The 21,044-nt window shown below is 35.5% G+C and overlaps 1 protein-coding gene across 3 annotated transcripts in view; it reads right to left on the bottom strand.

Moving 5' to 3' along the window:
- Positions 1-2,174: 2,174 nt before the first annotated feature.
- Positions 2,175-21,044, bottom strand: part of Smad4 (SMAD family member 4) — a 41,862-nt gene continuing 22,992 nt past the window's right edge. For 2 of the 3 annotated variants that reach the window (XM_015482372.2, XM_048806207.1), the window contains 3 exons: positions 20,639-20,807; positions 10,067-10,205; positions 2,175-8,683 (listed from right to left, as the gene is read on the bottom strand). In XM_015482372.2, coding sequence (XP_015337858.1) covers positions 8,472-8,683; positions 10,067-10,205; positions 20,639-20,807 — 520 coding nt within the window. In that variant the 3' untranslated portion in view covers positions 2,175-8,471. Of the gene's footprint in view, positions 8,684-9,467; positions 9,581-10,066; positions 10,206-20,638; positions 20,808-21,044 lie in introns of all 3 variants that reach the window. The other variant, XR_001503160.2, reaches the window with a different exon arrangement.

The following is a 21,044-nucleotide window of genomic DNA, read 5'->3' on the forward strand; positions in this document are numbered from 1 at the left end:
GGCCTCTTATTTTTCCAAATGAATTTCATGACTGCTTTTTCTATTTCTATGAAAAATGTCATTGGAATTTCAATAGGAATTGTATTAAATCTGTATGGTACTTTTAATATTATGGCCGTTTTGACAATATTCATTCTGCCTATCCAAGAAAATTGGAGATCTTTCTCTCTTCTAAGGTTTTCTTCAATTTCTTTCTTTAGGGTTCTGTAGTTTTCATTGTAGAGGTATTTCACCTCTTGTTAGATTGATCCCCAAGTATTTTTTTTTTTTTTTACTATTATGAATGGGATAGTTTCCCTAATTTCTCTTTTAGCTGATTCATCACTGGTATATAGGAATGCAATTGATTTATGGGTGTTAATTTTGAATCCTGCTATTTTGCTGAATTCAATTATAAGTTCTATAAGTTTTCTGGTGGAATAATTTGGGGGTCTTCTAAATATAGGATCGTGTCATGGGCAAACAGAGAGAGTTTGAGCTCTTCTTTTCCTATTCATATCCTTTTCATTTCTTTCTTTTGCCTAAATGCTCTGGCTGGAGTTTCAAGGACCACAGTGAACAGAAGTAGTGAAAGAGGACATCCCTATCTTGTTCCAGTTGTTAGAGGAACAAGTTGTTAGTTTTCTTCATTTAGAAAAATGTTGGCCTTAGGTTTGTTGTATATTGCTCCTACAATGTTGATGTATATTCCTACTATCCATAATTTTTCTCATGTTTTAAACATGAATGGATGCTTTTATATTTTTCAAATGCTTTTTCTGCCATCTATTGAGATAATCATGTGATTACTGTCTTTAAGTCTATTTATGTGGTGAATTATAATTATTGCTTTCCATATGTTGAACCAACCTTGTATCCCTGGAATGAAATCCCCTGGATTGTGGTGCACTGTCTTTTTAATGTCTTTTTGTATGTGATTTTGGAGGGCAGGGTACCAAGGATTGAACTCAGCTTCACTCAACCACTGAGCCACATCCCCTATATTTTATTTTATTTAAACACAAGGTATCACTGAGTTGCTCAGTGCCTCGCTTTTGCTGAGGCTGGCTTTGAACTCACGACTCTCCTGCCTCAGTCTCCCAAGCTGCTGGGATTACAGGTGTGCACCACCACACAAAGCTATTTGCCCACATTTTTACTGACCCTTTTTTTTTTCTTTCATATTGATATTCCACTTTCCTTCTTTTGTCATTTCCTTTATGCCTAGAAAGAAAAAAGTTCCTTTAACCATTCTTTTAGGGTAGATCTTCTAGCAATTACTCTGTGGTCTCCCTGAACCCATCCTATCCATCTATCGACAATAAATAGTGCCCTACAGAACTATATCAAAATACAGATTTAGAAGACACCCCAAAAGTAGGGTCAAAAGTAATGGAATTACTCTTTTAGAGCTGAAGGAAGAGAGCGCTGCAATTTATCAGTGAGACAATGGGAATTAAAAAGGCTTGAAGGGGGGCTGAGAACTTTTCAACTTCTGGGATTGTCGTTTGTGATAATTATAATGATAGGGGAGATGGAAAAAACAATTTAAGGATCAAGAACAAAGGGCAAAGAGAAATAAAGACTATACAAACTTCCCTTTCTCCTGCAGTACTCCACAAAGGATTTTTTTCTTCCTCAAAAATAGTGATTGAATGCCAGTCTATTATTCTCTCCAAGTACTACCCTAAAACACTACAAACTTTTTAGGTGAGGAGTTTCTCGGCCTGATAAACATCTCTGAAACTCTATGTCAGCAAGATCAGAAATATTGATGTGGTCATGATATTTATAAGCCACTGCCATAGAACCTTACCTGACACACCTCTCAGTGATTCCCATCTCATAGAGGAGGCAAGCTGGGAGAGAAACAGCTTTTCTTAATCCTCAGATAGGCAATGACAGGGTTTCCAATTTCTGCTTCTTTAAGCAACCAGGTTCTCATAATCTCCCAGCACCTATATCTTCTCCAATCACTAATTCTACCTCATCCTTTAGAGAGAAATAAGAAAAGAATGGGGACTGTTATTCCAAGGTCATAATTGGAATGTCATATTTCCCATTCTGGTAGCCACAGAGCAATAAAGGAAAATATTCACCTCAAGTTTGAAAATTTTTAAAGTGATTAGGAACTCTTTCCAGATCCAAGACATTCACAAGCTTTAAAAAAAAAAAAAAGAATGAGCACATAATGATTTTGGTTGGCTTTCTCTTTTAATCAAAAACATACTTTGTTACAGAGTTCTCAAGAAGATTCAACTATTTTTTTTAGCCACAGACTTCAACCCGGCAAAAGTATACAGAAAGCCACAAAGGAACTAACTGGAGCTTCAGCTGACCAGTTTTCCCAAAAGCAGAAGCTAAGAGTGGCTCTTCTCTGGGTTTTGGCATAGCTGTATTCCTTGGGCTTTGCAGGAGGAGACAGAGTTGGGAAATACCATCACCAAATCTGTCCCTAACCCCCTAGTCACTTCTTCCAAAATGGGCTCTGAAGCCCACCAGGTTTTCGTCATCCATAAGCATTCACACTTTTTCCTTAAATCACATATTCAATGCATTACACAAAACCCCAAATTGGAGGAAGTTTGCCAACTCCATGGTTAGCCATTTAACTAATCCAAGCCCATGAGTCCTTCTATCAATGGCAAGCAGCCTTAGCAATAGCAGCTGGTTTCATCCCAACCTCTCCAGCTACCAGAGCTGGTCTCTACCAGGACTCCCCAACCCCCCACCTTCAACCCACCCTCAAAGAATTCTTCCCAGGTCCTTGAAAATGCCAAGTTCATAAACTATCCTCATCCAGGAGTAAACTGGAAGAGAACTCAGAAATGAATGACCCAGCCAAAAGTTGCCAAAATGGACCTAGAAAGAATCAAAATAAAAGTGAATTATCACCCACTGGTAATGATTTGAATCATATAAACCATTTTAACAAATGCAGTTCAGAGGAATTACCACTTTGAGCACAGAAGAGTTAAGGAACCAAAGACCCAAAGTAATGGCCTCTCATATCATTAGGCATTAACAATAGGTTTTCAATCCATTTTAGTTGGAAAAAAAAACTACGAGTACAGAACACTTATAAGGATGGTATCATGCACATACTCTCTTAGAAGCTAGAATGTCATGACCCAGAAAAAAGCCTTTATAAACTTTGAACAGAGATGATGGAAAAATGAAGGCTTTCCCCCTTCTCAGGTTTTTGTTCTTATAAAGTATTTATTGCAGCCCCTAAGGTGGTGCTAGGCCTTTGGTTAAAATTAAGTCTTAAGAACATATTGTGTAATCTCTAGTCCATAGGAGAACAGTAATAACATAGCAAGCCTAATCTTACTTGAATAACTGGGGTGGGGGGGGAGTGGGGAACGACACACACCTCAAACAGCAGAGTAGGTAAGAAAGAAATACAAAACTGCTGCAAGGTAGGCAAGGTCACTTAGAATTCAGAGCTGGAAGAACTAATCTAGTCCAACTCCCTCATTTTACAGATGAGGCAACTGAGGCCCAGAGAAGGTAAATGACTTACCCAAGGTCACACATCAAATTAGTGGCAAAGCACAAACTAAAGAGTGCAAATGTCTGGCCTAACCAGGAGCCATTAGTTTCAGACTGAACATGAACATGAACTCTGGCCTTACTGAAAATGCTTCTTAAATAAACTGTGTGAAAAGTACCTATATCCACAGAGAGAAATGATTGTCTTCACCCAAGTTTTCTCCTTAGTCTTCCTACATTAAGGGGCGAGTGTGTGTGTGTGGAGGGGTCCTTTCATTCATTCAAGTCTGATGTTAAAATCCCTGAAAACATCAGCCGTTACTTTAGTTACTCCTTGGGGCAGGTTATCAGTCACTCAATTTTCATAAAGGCACCTGTAGGTCAAAAGTATAGAGTAGGAAGGCAGAGCTGAGAGAACACCGAAACAAAACAAAAAAGACCCTCTTAATTTCTGAGGTTTGTGTTGTGTGTCTAGTTTACTGGTGTCCTCTAAGCAACAGTACTGCCTCTGGCTGTTGATGCTAATTTTGGAGCCTTTGTAACCCCGTTTTTGTATGAGCAGCACTTAACTGGAAGCAATAAAACCTTTCAAAACATTACTCTAAGGGGGAAAATATGAATATGACTCATTTCTCTCTACCTCAACCACCTGAAACTCAGCAAGAATCAGAGAAGACTGGAAGTAGACAAACTGATGTCAAACGCCAATGCCTTGAAGTCCTTTCCAACACCTGACAGAAAAACATCTTTTGAGTCCTGTCCCAGAATTTGTACTTCCATTTTAAAGGAAGATCTAAAAATTCTGGTTATCTGGTTTCCTTGCTCAAGCAGTTAGAAATAATAGAAAGGAAAGAAGAAAATACTAAGGAGAGGCACACGGGAAACGGCAGCTATCAGAAAGGAAAAAGTCCAGAAGAGAAAAGGAGGGTTAAAATGACTGAAAATTCAAAACCAGAGCAGTCTGGGACCATTTAGTAAAGAGAAAACAGTGTTGTCTAATCTTAGAAGCTCCTGAAGTCTACACAGACAGCTAAGTACAAAAGAAATGTTATATTCAGTATATTCTCTGATATACAGATTGAATAACTCCATCAAAAAAATAGCTTAAAAAGTTTTACCGCTTAGTAAGGCAAGTTTGTGGAAAATTTCATCCCATAGTGATACCAGATAAACAACCTAGCAACACTGGGACAAGTGCTAGGAATAAGGCTGGGCCAAGGATGCTAATAAGCATAACGCCACTGACTTTTTACATCCTTCTTAGTATATTAATTAAGAGAAGAAATTAAGTAGTTTTCAGAAGGAAAAGAATGGAAAGACTTGCCTAAGATCCTCCCAGCCTATTCTCAATAATCTTGCAAAGCAGGATTTAGGAGATTATTTACAGACTGCTACCTGCAACAAGATGAGTTTTACCTTAAATTTTTTTTTTTTTAAATTTTTTAAAGGCATTTCTTCATGCAGTGTTAGCTGCTAATCTCTGCCAGGTCCCACCTACAAACGTTGTTAGCCAACTTCACATGTAATTGCTCTCACGTAGTCATTTACCTCAGTAACCTAAATTCACCATTTTACCAATTTACTGTCATTAAATCAAATGCTAATAAAATGACTGATGAAGGAAGCAAACTACAGAATCAGTTAAAAAGAATTCTTCCCTATTCAGAGAATAAAACTGCTCCTTCAAAAAGGGTTTGAACTTAATTGACTTTGCATAAAACAGCTAGTGACTCTTAACCAGTTACCACCAGATCAGGAGCAAAAATATTTTGCCTCCACAGATATTTAGGGAGTATTAGGGGGAAAATGTAAATTTTCGTTTCCCAGATGGCCATAATCAAAAAGATACCTGCAATTCACCTTCCTACAATTAACAATAAACTTTTAAAATAAGAATTTATCATAAGAAAGACAGGATATTTCACTTTTCCTCCAAAAAACTGCAAAATTGCTATTACAAACCATACCATCCTCCCCCATAAAAATGGATTTTTAACTTTGAAATAAGACATAGCCAATAATGTGGTGTTTGCTTAAAAATCCAAGTATTATTTTTACAACACAGATAATAATGTGTTGTTTATCTGGATGTTCGGGTATAGTTAAACTTAAGCCAGATCCTTCAATCTGTAACCCTGTACCATTTACAAGAAGAATAGGATTGGCAACCTAGTTAGTGGTTACAGCAATCCAAACGAGCCATGTTTCTAGAAAAACATGGTTATATGGCAGTGATTTATCATCATTATCTTTGTATACCAGGGGCAGTAAATTATTAAAAAAAAAAGACTCAACCCACAAAAACATCTGCTCCCTGGCAAAAAAGGCAATCCCCTTAAGAATTCCCTTTGATAATGCACATAAAGGCACAAGACAAAAGTAGAATGGGTTTCTCTGGATGTACCTGGTTCATCTCTTTCAGCTTTCACTGAAATTCAACATTCTGAAAGTCTTTGAGATATGAATTAGCCACAGAAACCCACCTAGAACCATACCCACATTACAATCAAACTCTAAGAACTGTAGAAACTATTTTATCCTAAAGTAGACGTAAAGTTTTAAGCCTAGTGAGAGTCTTTAGTCTTACTCAGAGATGACCACCTCTAAGAAATTGAAATACAGTTTAACAGCCACATTGTCAGGAATAATTGATAAGATATTAAATATTTTCTCAAAAGCATGTGACAATCTAGGTACAAATACAAGCAATTAATAACTAAAAGTATTTCTATATTTTATGGCTCTTAGTAGAAAGAAACCAAGAATGGTAGCTTGGCTTTTAAGAGATATTTCTCAGCAAATATTTTCCACATATTTTATGAAGATGATTAAACATGAAAACCTTCCTTAAAGTAGAAAAGGAAGCCACAGGTTATACCACTGCATGGTTAAGATTCTAATTAAATAATCTGGATTTTTTAAAAATCTGTTATTCTAAAACTCTCTCCTCTCACTCCTATTCCTCATTCATAGGAAAATGGACCTACAGATAAAATTATAGAGAAGATATTCTTTTATAATTCTGCCCAAAAAGAAACCCTGAAAAATCACCAAATTTACACAGTTGAAAATTGGGTCTTTACCAAAAGTACCTGTGAATACTCAAGAGAAGCTGTTTTAAAAATAGGACATGTAATTTTGATCAAGAGCTATATTTCATCACAGCAATAAACAGTGGTTTCTAGAACTGTCTTATTAAGACCTTCTGAGCAAGGCCAAAGACTTGTTCATTTCAGCTGATACAGGAGGGCCACTATGCCTAAGTGTTTCTAGAGCTCAAATGTACAACACACCTTAAAGAATCTTTAAAAGCTTACAGAAGTCCTCTAAGCAAAAACTAAAAACATCTGAAAGATAATCCTTGATTTTATTTCATACTACTTTATCTTGTAGACAATCTATTTTCTATAGACAAACAGGCTTTTTTTTTTTTTTTTTTTTTTTTTGCGCCACAGTAAAAGTTTAAAACAAAGCAAACAAAACAAAACAAAAAAATACTCTACACATGATAACAACATCCATGGGAAAGTCCTGGTAGAGTGTGAAGGAAAAACCAAAGCTGCCCAATACAACTGGCTGTTGCCTGTCACTTAGTAGAAGGTGTCTTGCCACTGAGATTGGACTCAAAGTGCAAAAGAACAAAATTTTAAAAATCAAACCTAGAGTTCAACTTTGTATGTTGAGATTCAGTTTTATTTATGCTACTAACTAGGTAAAAAGCATACATATTATGTCTGTGGTACAGTCAATACATCTGCAACTTTTCTACTTAAATTCTCTATACAAAGTCACTGCCGATTGTTAATGATCAATGATGGCAAAGGGCTTAGAATAACCAAAAGATATAAAAAAGTTTGCAGTCTTGCCCCAAGATACAAAAACTGAATTTTAAACAATATCATAACATACATGATTTAAACGGTATACCAAAAAAAGTCACACATCAAATCAAGTACAAAAATATCCAAACTACCTATTATGAACTGCAATGTTTCCATTATTCTGCACAGTATTTAACAGAGAATTTAGCAGTTTCCAACACACTCATTATTTAGTCTAAGCACTGCACCTTTATAGAACAGTGAGATATTAGGTAGAGTGACACTGCTTTTAGTGTTTTTTTTTTTTTTAAATACAAAACCTTTCCCTATGAATTAATGAAGGAAAAGAAATTCCTCTTCTAGGCTTCTTAGAAACCACCCTTGTGCCTAGATATACAGAAAAATACAACTACTGTTTAACAGGGCAAAAGTATACTTCTTGATAAATAGTCACCCAATAGGGATAACAAATTCAGTATCTGTTACATTTCTTTGTCTGGTAAATTTTAAGGAATTCTCAATATACACACAGATTAGTGTTTTGCCTTGGCAAAAATAAAACTGAAGTTGCAAGACAATCTGAATTAAAATCATCTTCACTAGTTTAACTTGCAAAAAAATATTTTGGATAAAAGGTTATAATACATTACTATCTTATTTTTTAAAATACAGAGTAAAGTTGCTCTCGGTAAAATTAACTCACCTGCATGGCACAATATTTTGGAGTAAAGTATGTTCAACAATAACAATTTGCACAAAAAATAACATAGGTGAATTAACTTTGAGAACTTCTCTGCCTTTAAAATCAATAATATTGAATTTATTCTGTAGAATAACACACATACCAATGTTCTGCACATAAAAGGTTCCAAGACATTTTAAAGGGCTAAATTTTCCAGCACTGGAATGACTCCTTCATACATAACTGATAAAGACTTAGTAAGAATGAGTTCTTCCTGATCTTCAAAGTCTGCCCCATGCCTGAAAAGTTCTAAATAGGAAAATAATTGTTTTAATCCAGTTTCTGTCTGCTAGGAGCAAGGCAGCAAACACATTTCAACCCTTTATGAAAAGATAAAGCAGAACAAAAATGAAATAGATCTTCAGGTTACAAACAGGATTGTATCTTATAGTCCACCATCCTGATAATGTTAAGGGCCCCCACAGAGAGAGACCTCAGTCTAAAGGCTGTGGGTCTGCAATAGGCATGGTGTGAAGTACTTCATCTAGGAGCTGGAGGGCCCGGTGTAAGTGGATCTCAATCCAGCAAGGCGTTTCTTTGATACTCTGTCTTGGATAATCCGGTCCCCAGCCTTTCACAAAGCTCATCCTGAGTATGCATAAGCGACGAAGATCATCAACGCCAATGCCAGCAGCAGCTGAGAGACCTAACAGAAAAAGTTTGGAAGACGTTAGAGGAACATGGTGATCTCTTCCCATCCTCCCTACATTCTACTTTATTTTCCTCAGTATAAAATTTCTCTGTCAAAGTGGCAAAAGGTAACAGTAGAGCTAAACCTTATCAATAGGAAACTTTTGGTAAAGGCAGTTTACATTCCACAAGTGTCTTCTACGTATTTCCAATTTTAAAGTAAATTACTATAATCCAATAACACCCCAGCTATTTTTCTCATTAGAAATGGAGGTGAAAGGATAAGAAACTTGCTTTTAAGAGGTAGTATATATAAACAGGTTGATTCTAGGAAACTGTTTATCTAAGCAGCCTATTTTACAGTAAGACATGACTAATAATGAGAGTTAATATGCCTAGCTCCACTAATACACCTTAGATGACCCAGATGATGTTTATCTTGCAATTTCACAGTATAAAATATGCAATGGGGGCAGTTAGATGAGAATAAGAAAGTGAATACTAGTTCTGAATTCTTTAGGAAAAAACATATTTATAACATCAAAGCTAGCAAATTAATCGTTCAGGTGCTCGATTTCTTTTTTAAAGATGAAACTCTCAATGAATGTCTTATCTATGTCTAAACTGTAAACTCCTGAACACAATGGAGACTCTGCATCTAATTTTTCAGTCAAAACACACAGTCATATAGTCATCTGCATATATCAATATTACCATGAAACTAACGGGAAGAATTTGCATGTACTGTAGAGAAACCTGCAGGGCCACTGCAGTTTTCTTAGCCAGTGTGATTTGCTTACCACACTGAAGAGGTTAAGAACAGGGGTTGAATGAATCACTAGTTATGCCTTCAGACGTGGAAGATGGGTGCCACGTGTTTCCATCATAAAAGTCTATAGTCAGGAGTTTAACTCTGCAGTAAAAAATTCCCCATCAGTGTGAAACCTGGCACACAGTTCAATTTTACCCTAAAATTAAAAAAAAGTCTACAAGTTATCAAAATACCACCCTCACTCAGTTTTCTCTCCATGCTTAGCATACTTTAAAAAAAAAAAAAATCAGAGAGGTGTCCAATTCTGAAATTGAAATATGCTTTTCTTAGTAGAATAATGCCAAGCATTTCAATGATTATAACCCACCCTGACTGGTGAGGCAGAAATCATAAAAAACATCAATAAAAAGGGGGAGACAGAAGAATATAATAATAGCCCCCTTTATCCCAAATTCCCTTTTGATACAAAAAGAACACAAATGGCTCTATCCTAGACAAAGGCAACTATTATCATCCCAGGGGAAAAAAAAAATTTCTATTACTGCTTAAGGGAACTGATCAACTGAGTGAATCAAGATAAAATGCCACTATTATATTAAAAAAAAAAAAAATCAAGAGTATACTTACTGATAGCTGGCGCTATGCCACCTACTGATCCAGGACCAGGGATGTTTCCTGCCACGGCTGCTGCCTGGGCAGCTGCTGCAGCTTGTGCAGTGGCTGCCTGCTGCTGCATCTGTCGATGACACTGACGCAAATCAAAGACCTTTCAAAAAAAAAAAAAATCTGTTTAATGTTATGAACCCATTGGAAAAGATTTAATACATCAAAATCCAATGAGTAAGTTATTGAAAATTCACAGCTTCATTTTACCTCCCACTAGATGAGATTTAACTAAAAATTTTAATTTCTATATAGATTATAACTGGAATAACACTAGTTAGGAAGGTTGGCTTAGAACTCACCAAGAGGAACATTTTACTATCAGGAATCTGGCTGCCACAAACTTCAGCATCCTTTACCTAGTTAAGTGTGGGTCTGCTGTACTGTCCTTGTGAAAAGCCATCTATCTGTGAAATTACCCCCTCTTCATAATCAAATTGATGAGTTGTCTCTAGGTTGGAGTTGATGGCTATAGTCTCCTGGTCAACATCTTTTGTTCCCATTCTTTATCATTTCTGGAGTTCATTGAACTAGTTTATATGTTTGAAAATATTTATGATTTTAAAAGAAAAAAAAAAGCTTTGAATCCCATCCCTGATATCTGCTTATTATACGTGTTAAGTTTTTTAACCTCTCTGGAGCCTCCTCAATTTTCTTATCTGTAAAATGAGTACTAAGTGTACATACTTTCATAGGGTTACTGTAAACTTGGCAGAGTAAACTGTCAATAAATGTTACTTATTATTTTGTTCTTGGCCTCACCAGTAGCCATCTTTCGGTATGTGTTAAGGAGGAGCTGGCTGACCAGTAATTCCAGTGTTCTCTTTCAAGGAAGCCAAGGACTGGCATAGTAAGAAAGGGACTGATGTCACTTTTATCATGAAAATATTAACATGTCCTTTCAATACACAACAAATTATGGATAATAGTTCATATCACTCTTTCTGGGAAAAAGCCAACATCCTAAAATAATACATTTATTTGCAAGTTTAAAAAGCACTAGAAGATTACACAAAAGCTGTCATCTAGGAAAAGAAGATGAGGTGGAGGGTAGAAGCAAGGCTGCTCAATGTCAACCATTTTTTAAATCAATTTAATCTCTGAAACCATGTAGTCACATTCCCTATTCAAAAGTCAACCAGTTGTTTAAAAATTCTCTGGTGGGCTGGGGTTGTGACTCAGCGGTAGAGCGCTCGTGCGAGACCCTGGGTTGGAACCTCAGCACCACATAAAAAATAAATAGATAAAATAAAGGTATTGTGTCCAACTAGAACTAAAAACTAAATATTAAAAAAAATTATCTGGTATGCAGCTAAATGAGCTGCATAGAAGCAAACTTAATTATGATTAAAATAAAAGAAACTGAATGCATAACTTACTATTTGGTGATAGACAACAGCTTTAGAACCCAAACCATAAATTTTGAAATGCTTGAACAAGTTCTGATGGTCTTCAACCACAGTATTTACATAAACCATAACAATATACAATAGTAAATCCTCTCCAAGTAGCAATCATATTCCTATTTATTTTTCTATTCAATATCTATCTTATCAAAGTCTTTCTTGATTAGTATCAATGAAATACAAAACTTAGGACTATCCTATTCTTTAAAGAGATATGAATTTTTCAAATATACATGTATTACCTGACAAACCTACAAAGTCCTAAAAAAAACTTCAAAACAGAGATCATGATAAAGTTGGGTTCTAGAAATCAGAAATCTCACAATGCCCCCAGTAAAAAGCAGGACTTTCTCAAGATTTCATTAGATTGTGAACTTTTCTACTGGGCTATGACCATTAGAAGGCATGTTACCTAGCATGGCACAAAGCAGGCATAAACATCTTAAGAGCTGAATAGATACATAAACACTTTAAGAAAGAAGAAAATTAATAAACTACTTTTAGAGTAGTTTTAGATTCAGAACAAAACTGAGCACTTAACATTCTTGCTATTTGAAGGAGTCTAACAAACAGCATTGTCACTACATAAGAAACATCAGGGTTAGGGTTTTATTTCCCCCACCCCCACCCCTGAACTAGGGATTTAACCCAGGGATTGAACCCAGGGATGCTTTACCACTGAGCCACATCCCCAGCCCTTTTTATTATATTTTATTTGGAGACAGGGTCTCAACTAAGTTGCTTAGTGCCTCGCTAAATTGCTGAGGCTGGCTTTGAACTTTGAACTGGCTTTGAGCCTCCTGCCTCAGCCTCCCAAATTGCTGGGATTACAGGTGGGATTATTGGCAGGTGCCACCATGCCTGGCAGGGTTGGGGATTTCAAGTGCAAGACCCTGAATTCAGTCCTCAACCTGGGGGAAAATAAAAGAGAAAACACCCATGTATTTTTTTAAAAATGCCTATTCTAGTATGTAGGAGTAGAATAACATGATAACTAAGGCTTGTTTTCAAATTCTTCTTTCAAAGAAAAAAAAAAAGATCAAGTAAAGGAAATATAAAATATTAAATACTTCATCTGGGTTTTGTGTTCTGGATTTCATTAAACTACCTTATTCACTAGTTTATCTACAGAGTCCCTGCCATCACACACATAAACCTCCCCAACTAATGACATCCCCACCACAGTGGCACACTTGTTAGAATAAATTAATCTAGAGTGACACATTATTCGCCCAAAGTCCACAGTCACAACATAAGGGCTCACTCTTGGTATTGTACATTCTATGGGTTTGCACCAACTTATAATGATGTGTATCCATTATCATAGTTTATCACACACTTTCACAGTACTAAAAATTCTCTATTTTCTGTCTATATTCATTCCTGCCTCCCCACTATCCTCTAGTAACTGATCTTCTTACTATCTCAATAGTTTGTCTTTTCCAGAATATCATCTGGTTGGAATCATGTAGTATGCAATTCCTCCATGTCTTTTCAGTGCCTGATAGCTCACTTCTTTTTAACATTGATTAATAGCTCATTGTCTGATGTACTACAGTTTATATATTCACTTACTGAAGAACATCCTGGTTGCTTTCAAGTTTTGTCAACTATGAAAAAGGTTATGGTTTTTGTGTGGACTTAAGTTTTTGATTTGAGTAAATGCCAAGAAATGCGACTGCCAGATTGTATAGTAGGAATATGTTTAGTTTTATAAGAAACTGCTACACCATTTACCAAAATGACTATGCCATTTTGCATTCTTACTAGCAACAAATCAGAGTCCCATGATCTCACCAGCATTTGATATTATATGTTGGCCTTTCTAATAAGCATGCAGTGGTATTTCATGACTTTTTTTTAGAGCGCGAGAGAGGATTTTTTAATTTTTTAATTTTCAGTTATCGGTGGACACAACATCTTTATTCTATTTGTATATGGTGCTGAGGATCGAACCCAGCACCCCGCGCATGCCAGACAAGTGTGCTACCGCTTGAGCCACATCCCCAGCCCTCATACGACTTTCAATTTCATAATGACATATGATATTAAACATCTTTTCAGATGCTTGCTTGCCATCAGTGTAACTTTTTCAGTGAGACATCTGTTCGGGTGTTTTGCTCATGTTTTAATCAAGTTTTTTTGTTTCCCTATTGTTGAATTTTAAGAATTTGTATATTTTGAAAAACAGGGAAGACAGTAGAATTTGTCACACATAAATTTCCTTTGCTCATAAATGAATACATGACTAGTATTAAGTCCACATTATGTAAAAACACAAGAACGAGATCCCAATTGGAATGGATTTTCTCCATGAGACCCTGTGCCTCCTGTCTGTGGTGATTTCTTTGTATTTTTAATGATTTCATGGTAGGGGAATGTTGAGAACACATTTGAACCAAAAAGATTTATATGTAAGTTTTATTCTCTACTCCCAAATAATATTACATGTGTACAGTATTTGATTAGTGATGTTTATAAAAAAGAAAAAGTGGTTATAGAGAATTACATTTAAAATACAAACTCTAAAACTCCTATAAGGTAATAAGAGAAAACCTAAATGACCTTGGTGGTGACTTTTTAGATATAACTTCAGTGATATGATTCAAGAAAAGCATTTGATAGCCTGTACTTCATTAACATTAACTTCTGCTCTGTGTGAGGCAATGTCAAAAGAATGAGAAGAAAAGCCACAGTTAGGAAGAAAATATTTCCCAAAGGCATTGCTGATCTACTGATAAAGGACTATTTTTAAAAATTTGTTGTTTTTAGATATACATGACGGGGGGGGCTGGGGTTGTGGCTCAGCGACAGAGTAGTTTTTTGCCTCGCACATGCGAGGCACTGGGTTTGATCCTCATCACCATATTAAATAAAATAAAGTTAGATATACATGACAGTTTGAGTATATTTGGAGATTGAACTTGGGCACTTCACCGCTGAGCCACATCCCCAGCCCTAATTTGTATTTTATTTAGAGACAGGGTCTCAATGAGTTGCTTAGTGCCTCACTTTTGCTGAGGCTGGCCTTGAACTCACGATCCTCCTGACTCAGGCTCCCAAGCCACCGGGATACGCCACTGCGCCTGGCATATTTTGACATACATACATGGACAAAATCCATTCCAATTAGGATCTCGTTCTTGTGTTTTTACACAATGTGGACTTAATACTAGTCATGTATTCATTTATGAGCAAAGGAAATTTATGTGTGACAATATGTAACAATAAATTCCTTAATATGTACAACTATAATGCACCAATAAAAAATGAGAAAATAAAAAAATATTTAAAAACTGGAACCTTCACACACTGTTTGTGGGAATTTAAAATGGTGTAGCCATTTTGGAAAACAGTCTAGCAGATCCTCAAAAAATCACACATACCTTATGATCTAGTAGTGCCGCTCTTAAGTATATTCCCAAGACAAAGAAGAACACATGATCATGCATATATTTGCACAAAAAAGTCCATAAGCAGTTTCAGTTATAATATAGCCAGAAAGTAGAAATACACGTCCATCAAATGGTAGATAAACAAAATGGAATTATTCAACTATAAAAGTAAATAATATATATGTACACATATATCATATATATATATATATATATTATATATATTATATATATATATATATATGAAGCTTGAGACATTATGCCTAGTGAAAGATGAAAGCCAAAAAAGACATTTTATTAATCCATTTATATGTAATGTCCTGGATAGAATATAGAAAGACTAATGATTGGGGCTGAGGTTGTAGTTCAGTGGTAGAGCACTTGCCTCACACACATGTGAGACACTGGGTTCAATCCTCTGTACCATATATAAATAAAGTAAAGGTATTGTATTAATCTACAACTAAAAAAAAAAAAAAAAGAAAAAGAAAAGAAAGATTAGTGATTGTCTGGAATGATGGGGAATGAGGCCTGGGGGGTGACAGCTAAAGAACATGGAGTCTCTTTCTGGGGTGAGGAAATGTAACTTTGTGGTGATGGTTGCAAAATTCTGTGAATATGCTAAAAATGATCAAATCATAAACTTCAAATAGATGATGTATATGGCATGTAAATTATGGCTCACATCTCAATACAGCTCATGAAAACCAGATTTCCCAGTGCTAAAGCAATACAGACTTTATTTTTGAAAGTAAAAGAACAAGGCCACCTAAAAGAAAAGTCAAATATTTATTTCATTCAAAGCCTTTTTGACAAATAAATTAATTATGCAAGACTCTGCATTACTTAAGCTCAATTATTTTAAATACTACTCCATATCTGGTAAGTTCATAAATACTGTTTGGCACACAGTAGATGCTCAATATTGTAGTTCCCTGCCACTTACTTAAAATTACATGAATAATCCAGAGACTTCCAATCAAGATGGATGCGTAGGAATATAAAAGCCCCTACTCTTTCTGCTCTAAAAACTTTAGAACAGAAAAACTATTAAAAATAGATACCCTTTCTAGGCCAATCATAATATAGATAGAAGTACAATGTACTGGGAGTAACCAAACAATCTGAAGAAAGAATTCATATTTCCCAATTTCAAAAGTTATTACAAATCTAAGTAATAAGATACAGCACTCCTGGCATAAGGCTAGACATACAGATCAATGAAACAAAGATGAGAGTCCAGAAATACACTTTTACATTTATGGGCTAATAATTATGAACTGATTTTTCATCAAACCTTTTATTTAGATAATACTTTCTTAAATATGACATCAAAAGCAACCAAAATAGAACTGAACTATAACAAAACTAAAAATTAAAAAAATTTTGGTGCTACAAATCAGATTATTAAGAAAGTGAAAGGATTTCTCCATTTGCACTTTTGACATCAACAAAGAAATCAGCAAGATACTGGTAGCAGCTGCTCCTTCAGACCAAAACACCTAAACCTAATGTTAAACCTGGAATATAAAAACCACACTGAACCACAGACTGACTTGTTGAATTCCTAAGGAACTAGAAAAGGGACAATCTTTGTAAGACAGCCTGGTCCCTCAGTCAGCTTTCCAGATCTTTTCCCATAATTCGGCTTTCACTGGCAGTTTTTTGGTAAGAGAAGGAGGGCATTGAACAACCTTAGTCAGAAGTAATAGGCTCAAAAGCTCCCCACTGCAGCTATTAATGTCCTTTAAACCTCCAAGGGGTTTAAATACTTGCAAATCATGTATTGATAGGAACTAGTACTCAGAATATAAAATATTTTAATGCCAATAAAGAGAAAAGAAAAGTCAAACATTTATTTCATTTAAAGCTTTGAACTTCCTTGTGTCTTTGAAATTATGCAGGCATATGATATGAGAAGTAAGATACATCATGCCCATGTAGAAGCCTTTACTAGCCAGTGATTAATTTGCTCTCTCTTTCCTCCAGGCTCAGTAATGCTGGAGACTTCCGGGGTGAGGACAACATGGGAAGAATCCTTACCCAATACATGATAGGCAGTATGATTGAGAAATAGAACTATGCTATTTGAAGTCACCAAAATTTTAGAACTGATAATACTGCCTTACAACCTAGCATATTCTGATTGTAATGGGATGAAACTTGGAGAACTATGGGAGAAGGTGAGCCCATTTTGCATGTGAGAGGAACATGAACCACTAAGAGCCAGAGGACATGTGGTAGATGAATCCCAAAGATTCTCATCTCTTGGCATTCACATGCTTGCATAATACAAGTCTCTCCCTAAATGTGGGCTGAACCTGGTGACTTGATTCTGATAAAAAGAATGCGCAAAAGTGATGGAATGTTAATCATGAGATTTGATTACTTAAAAAAATAAAAATGTGGCATCTTTCTTGTTCACCCTGTCTCTCTCATTCACTCGGAGCCTTGGTCCAGGGAAAGTCAGCTGCCATGTGCTCAGCAGCACTACAGAGAGGCCTACAAGGCAAAGTATTAATTTCTATGGCTTATATCAGGTCTTAAAACTACTCTAATTCTAGCTGATACCTTGTTTGCAGTCTTATGAGAGATCCTGACCCAGAAATACCCAGCTAAGTTACCTCCACCTGTGACCCAGAGAAATGTATGAGATAATACAAGTTTACTGTTAAGAAAGAAAGGAGGGCTGGGGTTGTGGCTCCGTAGTAGAGCACTTGTCTAGCATGTGTGAAGTACTGGGTTTGATTCTCAGTACCGCATACAAATAAAAAAAGAAAGAGAGGAAAGAAGGGAGGAAGGGAAAGAAAATGAAAAGACAACCCAAAGGATGGAAGAAAATACTTGCAAATCATGTATTGACAGGGACTAGTACTCAGAATATAAAAAGAACTCTTGGAACTCAATAAAAAGAACCCAGTTGAAAAATGGTCAAAAGATTTGAACAGACATTTCTCCAAAGATATACAAATGGCCAACAGTACACAGAGATGCTTAACATTATTATCCATTGGGGAAATGTAAATCAAAACCACACTGAGACACTGCTTCACATCCTTTAGAAGTCTAAATCAAAAAATATATACAAGTGTTAATAAGAATGTGGAGAAACTGACACCCTCATATATTGTTAGTGAAAATGTTAAATGACAATCACTTTAGAAAAGAGTTTGGTAAATACACAGTCACCTTACAATAAAGCAATTCTACTTCTAGGTACATGTTCAACAAAATGAAAATATACATTCACCCCAAAACTTAAAAACAAATGTTCATATAGCAGTAATATTTGGAATAGACATAAAGTAGAAAAAACCCACAGATAAAACCCACAGTGAAGATCAGAGACTAAAGACAAAGGCACTAGGGATAACAAGATCATAAGCAGAGGTAAAAGACAGGAATTCACCTTCTTGGAGTAATATGGAAAGGGACAATAGCCAAGCACTCTGAGGGCTACAACTAGCCACCTGCCCATCAACCAAGTGCTGGTAAAAATGCACATAGGAAAAAAATAATTGCCCATAGCAGAGGTTAAGTATCAGAGAAACCTACACAATGAGAATTAGGCCCTGAGCATATCTGGGGATTGGAATGCAATTTCTTCAAAGTCCCCCTACCTTGTGATTATAAGATTTGATTCTGAAATGTGGATGCCAGATGCCAGGCAAAATTGCCCTATGAGTAAAAGCAATTACACAGGAAATAATACAAATTGAATTATTTCTTTCAAAACAAAACTTGCCAACAAATACAAAATGGGCTACAAAGTATATAAGGAAACACAAAGCATTAAAAATACTAACAAGGGACATATAATCAAATATAAAAATTCCTTGTAGAAAAATTAGAAAAAAACAAAGTAACTCCCAGAGATAGTTCCTGGTAGGACATTTTGCAGACAAAAATGTGATCATACACTATTTATATGTTAAGAACCAACTTTTATATGCCCTGAATATCCTATCAATAAATATAACAATATTTTATTATTCTATTCTATTGTTTTAATATACCAAAACTATAACTGATTCTCTATTGTCAAAAATTTTAACAGGGAATCACAGTAAATTTTGTTCATTAAAAACAACATTGTGATTATGTTTTTAGAAGTCTTCATGAATTAGAAATTCATATGGAATTACTCTATAAGCCAACTAAAATAATCTTGGAATTGGTTTTAAATTACTCCAGGAGGATAAGGGTGGGGAAATTATATGGGTAAACAAAGATTGGTAAAATGTTAGTAATTGTTGAAAGCAGATGATAGGTACATGAGGTTTGTTACTTTCTCTGTATTTGCTATGTTTGAAAGTTTCACATTAAAAAAAAAAAAAGACAATATCCTTTAACTGAACCATAACCAAAAATGGTATATTAGGTTCACCACTGTAAGGTAATTAAGCACTTCCATTTTCATAGTTTCTATATCTAATTATAATATTTGTATCTTATGCAACCTCCTAGAAATAAGTCATAAGATACAGTTAATTCCACTAATGTACAATAGCTGATAACAAAGATGTTCAGGATGACTGAAAAGTCTGAAATTAAAAACGTATTTGGCATAATCACAACTATTTTTCTCATCTAAGAACAGTGTATGTTATAAACAAAACTGAGTTGAATATGTAATTTGTAATGAGCAGTGAAAAACATCTCAGGTTTCTCAGGGTCTTGATTTGAAAAGCATTTGATTTTAGAATTCCCTTCCATAAAATCCCAAATACTGGCCAAGAAGAAAGTCTAGGCTGGTAGTGTAGCTTAGTGGAAGAGAACTTGCCTAGCTTGCACAAGATCCTGTGTTCAACCCCAGTCCCATTAAAAAAAAAAAAAAAAAAATGCCAGGGGCTGGGGTTGTGGCAGCAGTAGAGCACTTGCCTAGCATGTGTGAAGGCCCTGGGTTTGATCCTCAGCACCACATAAAAATAAATAAAATAAAGGTATTGCATCCAACTACAACTAAAAATAAACATTTTTTTTTTTAAATGCCAGGTGTTGTGGTGCACACCTATAATCCCAGTGACTTGAGAGACTGAGGCTAGAGGATCACAAATTCAAGACTAGCCTCAGCAACTTAGTGAGACCATATCTCAAAATAAAAAATAAAAGGACTGTGAATTTGACTTAGTGGTAAAGCACCCCTGGGTTAAATCCCCACTACAAAAAAAAAAAAAAAACCCTGAAATTGCAGTCTGGATTTTTGCCAATTTCCATGCCAAAGGAATATAAGTTTGGAGGTTTCATTCAATATTTTCAAGTCTATGTTACTCCAAAAAATTTTAACAAATCTGTTAAAAAAAGAGAAAGACACAAAGGCAAGCCATGAAACTAGATATAACTGATATATCAATAAACACCTCCATGAAAGGTGTTTTCACATATACACCCACAAAACCCACAATTTTTTTTTTTTTTTGTACCAGGGATTGAACCCAGGGGTGCTTAACCACTGAGCCACATCACCACTCCTTTTTTTATATTTGACTCACTGAGTTGTTAGAGCCTTGCTAATTTGCTAAGGCTGTCTTTGAACTCATGATCCTCCTATCTCAACCTCCAGAGCTTCTAGGATTACAGGCAGCTGGCTTTACAGGTATACGCCACTGCACCTGGTACAAGTTTTTATTATGTATTGATGTAAGACATTTTTCTATTCCTCTCACATCCACTTCAATTCTTTAAGCAACAAAGAGGTTTGTAGCCTAAAATATTCAAAGTAAATTGCAACTAACCTTTATATACGCACTTGGGTAGATCTTATGAACAGCATCTCCAGGTGCACGTCCAGCTTCTCTGTCTAAGTAGTAACTCTGTACAAAGACTGCATGGTCACTAAGGCACCTGACCCAAACGTCACCTTCACCTTTACATTCCAACTGCACACCTTTGCCTATGTGCAACCTAGAAAGACAAACATTATATCTTAAGTATTCACAAATAAATTTTAGTTCAGATTATACTGCATATTCAATATTTAAAAATTAAAAAGAATAAAGAAAGGACATAATACAACACCATTATCAAAAGGTAACCATGGTTAACTTTTTTATATTTCTTTCTTCTTTTCCTATTTATATATAATAAAAATATACATAGTGCTTGCTATGTGTCAGGAACACTTAACATGAATTATAATTT

Source organism: Marmota marmota, unplaced genomic scaffold (genome assembly GCF_001458135.2).
Source record: "Marmota marmota marmota unplaced genomic scaffold, marMar, whole genome shotgun sequence".
NCBI classification, from domain to species: Eukaryota; Metazoa; Chordata; class Mammalia; order Rodentia; family Sciuridae; genus Marmota; species Marmota marmota.